The sequence below is a fragment of the Echinops telfairi genome, unplaced genomic scaffold (assembly GCF_000313985.2).
Source record: "Echinops telfairi isolate 266 unplaced genomic scaffold, ASM31398v2 ScPeMD7_7420;HRSCAF=8458, whole genome shotgun sequence".
In the NCBI taxonomy this organism is placed as follows: Eukaryota; Metazoa; Chordata; class Mammalia; order Afrosoricida; family Tenrecidae; genus Echinops; species Echinops telfairi.
In genome coordinates, this window is record NW_022111320.1 from 52,909,456 (window position 1) to 52,916,411 (window position 6,956).

General features: G+C 62.8%; 1 protein-coding gene across 1 annotated transcript in view; it reads right to left on the minus strand.

Moving 5' to 3' along the window:
• Positions 1–3,723: 3,723 nt before the first annotated feature.
• The window catches only part of POC1A (POC1 centriolar protein A), a 46,724-nt gene continuing 43,491 nt past the window's right edge, over positions 3,724–6,956 (minus strand). Inside the window, 2 exon segments of the mRNA XM_004715261.2 lie at positions 3,724–3,884; positions 5,235–5,352. Of these exon segments, the coding sequence (XP_004715318.1) occupies positions 3,724–3,884; positions 5,235–5,352 (279 nt within the window).

Sequence of the window (6,956 nt, forward strand, 5' to 3'; positions counted from 1 at the left end):
GTGAGCAAGTACTCAACCCACAGCCCCCCAGGGCCTCCTCACAGATAGTCAGAAGCTCAACTTACTGCCACCGAGCCCATTCCGACCTGCAGAGACCCTGCAGGACAGGCAGCACCGCCCCTGACTGTCATTCATTCCTGACGAGAGCAGAGGGCCCCCAGGAGTGGCTGGTGGGTTTGAACTGCTGACCTTGGGATTCGCAGTCCAAGGCGGAAGCCACTCCACCGCCAGGGCTCTTTAGACACTTGGGGAGGCGAATTACACAGTTTCAGAGGTTTCTGGGGCTCTCAGCTGAGGGGGAGGTGGACCAGGACTAGCTGGCCGGGAGATAGGAGGAGGGCACATCCGTGGGGGACTCCGTCAGGCTGGGGTCAGAGTGGAGGGGCTTGGCATGAGGCGGGGCACTACAGGAGCCTTCTGGGGAAGTGGACAGTTCCGAGGGCCCAATCAGGAGGGTGGGGACGGGCCACGGTCTGGAAGAAGCCTGCTGAGCTGGGGAAGCACAGGGCACACTGCACCCTGGCCAGCCCCGAGACCAGGAGAATGGCCAGTTCCGGGTCCAGTTGGCCCAGGGCTGAGGGACACCCGGGGCTGGTGAAGGGCGGGGGTGGAGGAGGAGGGAAGTGCCCGCTGCGACCCATGAGAGATAGGGAAGCCCACCTTCAGGAACACACACCTGTACTGAAACAGAGGCTTGGGGCCAAGAACAGAACCTACAGGGCATGACCCTCTCCCCCAGGTGGTAGGATGGCAGGGCATGGGCCCTGGTCCTGCCACAGGAAGCCCTCCTGGCCTCCCTCTATAAACAGGCTCCTGGGAGGGTGTGTCCACACTGGTGCTCCCGCAGGACGGGAGCTGGGGGAAGCTTCCCAAAGACTTTGCCATGGGCTTTCTCTGGGGGCTGTGGCCCTGGGGCCCCTGCCCTGGGCCCTCTGGGGGTCCGGATGAATTCTCCACAGAGACTCTTCCTTCCCCCAAAGCAGGGGAAGCCCACGAAGCCAGGGTGGGTGCCAGAGAGGAGTGTGGCGTCCCGGCAGCGGGAGAGGCCCGTGGTGGAGCCGATGGCCCAGGGCTGCCACTGGGCACCAAGCTGCTTGAGCCACCTCAGGTCCCCCTGCAGCAGCCTGGGGAGGGGCCACTTCCTGACCTCCTTAAATGGCCACCCAGCAGTTCAGGCTGCAGTACCAGGGCCCATTTTGAGGGAGATGAGGTGACTGGCATGGATCGGGCAGACAGCAGGGCACCATGCAGGGGCTGCAGCAGTAGGACTTGCCATAGAGGCCCTGCTGAGAACCGAGCCCTGCCTTGAAGCTGCCCGCGGCCTTGGACTGAGGGCTGGGGTACGTGAGGGGAGAGGAAGCAGAACGGGCGCCCCAGGAATGTGGAAGTGGCGGTCGTTGGACCTTGGGGTGGGGAGACCCTCCCAGCTGGGTGGGTGTCCAGTGGAAAGGGACCCAGGATCCCCTACATCTGTAGTATCTCAGTGCCCACCGGCAGGGACACGGCAGGTTGGGACCGTTGAGCAGCGATCTGCACTGCCACCAGTCCCCACACAGAGTCAACAGAGGCCAATCGAGCGGGAGATGGAACTGTGGGACAAACACTCGTGGGTGGCGACTCAAGGTGGAACTGCCCTCGCATAGACTCCTCATCGTGACACTGTCCGGGGCTGTTGGGAAAATGGATGAGGATAACAGAACAGCCCACTTCACCCCCGGGGGTGATGGACAATGCTCTACTTCTTTGTTTAGGTGGGGTGTTAGCTTCCTGTTTGCAGCTTGCTTTGTGTTGTTTTCTTTTTGGGGGTGTGTGTTCCGTTTGGTTGCTGGTTGGCTTATGGCTGCTATCGATGCAGTTGACATTATAGGGTTGTGATTTTGTCTCATGATGACCACCAGCGTCAACCTGAGACAAAGTCCACCTGGGATGGGCAAACCCCGGGGACAAGCAGATGGAGTCTGGGTTCCTGCTTCACTCTAGTCCCGATTCAAGAACAGTGAGTTCTGATCACATGGCCCTGCTCCATACTCCCCTGCATAAAATGATCCCTGAAGAGGATGGTGCTACAGCAAAGCGTGGTGAAGAAATTAGATGGTGCCTCGTTATCCACCGGAACAGGGTCTGGGTGTTACAGGCTTGTACTCAAACAAGCGGCCATCTAAGCGAGGAGTCAACTAAATCCACATGGAAAAATCATGCCAGCTCGTGTGATCCAAAGATGACAATGACAAAATTCAGATATATTGGAGGGAAAAGTATCAGAGCTAAAATGAACACCCAATTGTAGAAGGCTACGGTGGGCAGTGGGAGCCCAAAACCCATCTGCAGAGTATCTAGTAGGACTGAGCCACTAGCAGATCCCCTCCAGCCCCAGGGAAGAGTCCAACAGCCTGACCGTCAGGCAGAGACCACTGTCACCTGGACTCTGCTGGATCGAACTCACACTTGACCAGCGGACCTCCCTGTGGACACGACCTGAGTTGGTTCTCGGTGCAAGTATCTCTCAAGTGCTCCATGACAGAAAGTTCTTCCCTGGCTTTGGGAATGTTGATGAGGGTCTTTTCTTACTTATTGTTTGCATTTTGGTCTTTCTATTATTATTTTTTCCTTACCACCTTATTTTGATTGCGTCCTTTCTTGTTTCCCTTGGGGATGCACGGGAGGCGTGGATGCCTGGTGACAATAACCGATCCAGGGGTTGATAGGGGGTGGGGGCGGCGGGGGTGGGTGATAGGGAGGGAAAGGGGATTTCAGGAATGAAAACTGAAGGTGGGAGGGAGCACTAGACCTGCTTGATTGCACAACTCATTGTAAAGGCGATCTAACTATGGGGAAGGGGTGTGTGCTGCAGCTGAGTGTAGTGACGACTGGCTGTGTGATATGTATCACGTGTCCATGAAAGGGCTGCAAGTAAAGATGGCAGAGCACGGGGGAGGCACGGCCAGTGTGACCCCCTCCTCTCTCTGAGAGCCTGCCCTCCTCAGGTGGAGAGTGGCTTCCCAGAGCCTCTGCTGGCTCGCCTGCTAAGAAGCCAGCACCCAGGTCGGGGAACTAAGCGGGGCCATGAGCTGGGGGAGGGGGGGGGCAGAGGGGACAGTGAAATCTGAGCCCGACCCCCTGCTCCCAGAATGTGCCCTTCCCACTGGGGGGTCGTGAAGCTTGTGCTGGCAAGGGGTGGCACAGAGAGCCAGGCCTGGGGCCATCCTGTGCCCCGGCCTCAGGAGAAGTGGGTGCTAGGAGGCCCACAGGCCTTGGGGCCTATGGACACCGCCCACAGGGGCTCCTGGGGAGGGCTGGTCAGGCTCACTGTGGGTCAGAGATGGAAGCTGCTGCTTCGTCCTGGGCAGGCACCCAGCCCACCTGGCCGGTCCCCTCTGCTCCTGGACACTTGGCTTCATTCTGGAAACCCAGGGAATGCATGGAGTGTAGCTGGAAGCATCTTCAGGCTGAGGAAGTAGGGCCTTGACACATCTTCTGACAGACTAGCCTGCTTGCCCAGGTCCAGATGAGGTCCCCCAGACCACAGGGCTGCAGGCTGTCACCCTCAGGGCAACTGACGCCCTTAGGAAGGCCCTGCCATGCATGCGTGGGTGCTCCCCCCCACTCCTGCTGCCAGGGTCCTGCTGTGTCTTCAGAGTGCGGGGAGGGGCTGAGTCTAGACTGGCAGTCCAGGGCCCAGGCTCCCAGGCTGACCCCGCTGGCTCCCTGCCTCCCTCCCCGGCGTCACTCCGGGCACTGGGCTGTCCCGTGTGGGGTCAGGATCCACACGACCGAGGTCTGATTTGGAAGGGCACGGCTCAGAATGACCCCTCCCGGGGGCTTCTCTAGAAAAGGCAGCTCTGTCTCCCTGTCGTTCCAGGCCTGGCTGCCGTCCAGGCAGGTGTCTGAGCGGCAGAGGCACCTGGCCTGGGGAGGGGCCGCCCACACCCCACCACCGACCCCGCAGATGCCTGGTGGGGACCTGAGGGCTGCAACATGCCGGGTCTGCCCGGGGGGCAGGGGTGGCCGGCCGCAGCACCGCCCAGAGACCCCCTGGGTCCTGCGGACCCGTCTCTGCCCAGACCTTGCCCCGAGGTCCCCCAACTCTGGAAGCACCTCAGGCCCGTGCAGAGGAGCTGGCCAGCCATGTGGCAGAGAACCCAGCCCAGGAGGGGCTGGCAGGCCGTGTGCCCAGATGTGAGAGCGTGCAGGGGCACCAGTAGAGGAAGTTGGTGGCTGGGGACCTCTAAGGCGTTCTGAGCTGCAGACCCGCCCCTTCTTCCATCCTCTGTTGACAGTGTGTCTTGGGCAGCGAGTCCCAGGGTCCTGATAGGGCTGGTGGGGGTGGGGAGCGACAGGCTCCCTCTGAGCAGTGCTCGCAGCCCCCTGAAACAGGTGGTCGCCCTGTCACACAAGGATCCCCCAGGGCTCAGAGAAGTTGTGTGGCCACGTCTCAGACAGACAGCTGCCAAGAGGGCAGACCAGGACTCGGCTCTGGTCACTGTGACCCACAGCCTGCTGCCCAGCCCGGGGCAGGGTGCTTGTCATCAGGCTCAGAGGCCCTGGGTCAGGCCAGGCTCTGCTTCCACCTGGGAAAGCCATTAACCACGTGGTGCCATGGTGCCGACAGCTCCTGGGAGGGCCTTACGGCTCTTACTCCGCTGGCCACCCCCCACCTCCTCCCCCACCCCATGCCAGGCTGGGGCAGGGGCCCGGAGCACTGAAGGCTGCAGGCCCAGAGAACCCCAGACACACACTCCTCTTCACCTGGCCTTGCCCAGCGAGGACGCAGAAAAAAGTTGCCCAGGGAAGCCCTTATGAGCAAGTGGTTGGAAACGGGGGTCTCAGTGGGAGGCCGGTGGAGTGTAGGGCTCCCCCAGTACCTGGCTGCTCAGAGGCGACCCTGCAGGGGCCGGGGGCAGGTCTCCCCCAGAACGAGCTGTTTCTGCAGTCTGCTTGGGAGGAGGTGCTCCCAGAGAGGCTGCTGCAAAGCACTGTCCCCACCCCGTCCCCCGCTTGCCCCCTGCCCGGGGCTGGCCCCTGGACACACCCGGCTCAGATGGGTCTCCTCCTCAGGTTCACAGAAACGGCTGCAGGGTGGGAATGGCTGAGACACAGGGAGGCGGGCTGGGCCCTCGGGCTCCCTCCCCGCAGCATGGTGGCCTTGGCAGCTGGGCCCTGAACCCTCACACAGGGTGGGGGGGAGGTGCACTTGGGGGGGGTGAGTCACATAGAGCCGCACCACCTTTATTTACTGGCCCCCAGCCCCACCCCTCTCGGCGTCCCCCTCTGCAAGATCAGCTGCTGGCTCTCCAGGCACTGCTTCAGCCTGTCCTCCGCCAGCGTCAGGCGCTGCTCCAGGATGGACACCGTCTGGAAGACACACAGCGCCGGCCGCTCAGGCTCCCGGGCCGAGGAGCCAGCCCGCGGTCACCCTGGGGCCCCCGAGCATGGCCCACATGATGGCAGGTGCCAAGTCTTTCTGCCCAGGCCCTGCCTGTGGGCACGATCCCTGCCACCATGTGGGAGCCTGCTGGCTCTGGAGGGCTGCCGCTGGCCTCTGCGGGCAGGGACAGGATGCAGGCCCCGCAGCCCTGGCCATCTGACAGTCAGACTGTGGTGTCGGGGCCCAGCCCTGCCAGACAGGCACCCATCTCAGCAGGGAGGAGCAGCACCCCCGAATGAGTGCTCCACCTGGGCCTGCCCGCACGTTGGAGGGTCCCCAGGCTGGCAGGGGACAGTGAGGCCCGGTACAGCCACGGCGAGTGACCAGTCCACTTCACTGGACAGAGTTCTCCTGTGGGGGTGCGGGAAGGCCATGGTCTGGTGCAGGGCACCCCGATGGACATGCGATGGCCCCACGGGCCACGCTGGTGGTGCTGGTCAGCAGGCTGCCTTTCTAGGGCTGACCCTGCTGCCCGCTTGCCCCTCGCTCCTGCAGAGGGCTGCGCCATCCGCTGTGGGCCAGGGCGTCCCACGGTCACCAACTGCTTTTGGCTTTAGATGGTGTCAACAGAGGCGCAGAGGTGTCTGGGCCCACCGCCCGCAACACGTCCACAGGCTTACCCCCTCCCGTGCCCTCCACCCCCAGCACTCAGTGGACCTGCCCCCGCTGGCCGAGAGGATGCACTCCTTTCTCACGGCCTCGCTTTGGGCCGACCCCCATCGGGGGAGCGGGGAAGGGCCGGATTCGGAAACCACACTCCGTGAAACTCAACCGCTGCCCACAGATCCCCGAGGGGGGCTGCCACGGGCCCCGAGGCCACAGGAGGCTCTGGCCTTGTCCTGGGGTGAAGGAAACACTTGGGGTGGGGGTTTCCCCTGGACGGCACCTCCTGCAGATGGCTCTGCCTGGCCACTGGCCCCTCGTGAGCAAGCCGGCCAGGGCTTTGGGGGCTCTGCACCCCAGATCACAGGACAGGGCCTGAACAGGCTGCTGGACCCCAAGGGGCAGAGCTGGGCAGCCAGTGACTGCTGCATTTTGCTGCTGCCGGCTGGTCCCCCGTGAAGGGGTCTCCAGTTCAGGCAGTGGCAGAGGACACAGCCCCGGCTAGCCAGGAGCAGCGTGCCTGGAAGTTTCCCCTGGCTGCTGCGAGGCCCAAACCACACTGAGCTCCACAATCCTCCTTCAGCCAGACTTTCCCCGGCAGCCTCAGACTCAGTCAGGGCCATGGGGGAGCCAAGCCTGCTGCCCCCTGCCCCCCTTAAAAAACCAAACCAAGCCAAGCCCGCCTGTCCCGAGACTCCAACTCCAAACGTGGAGGCGGGGCGCTAGAAACATTGGTGCACAAGGTGTCCTCACAGGGGACACGGAGGGGCCTGCAGGACGGGAGGAGAGGGTGGCATGGCTGCCTAGCCCGGCGCACCCAGAGACATCCAAAGGTCGGTATCAATGGCACCCCAGGGTGGGCCAGGTTGGGGAGACGAGAGGGGCCTGTCCTGTCCTGAAGCACCTGAGAGGGCAGGTGGATGGGCGC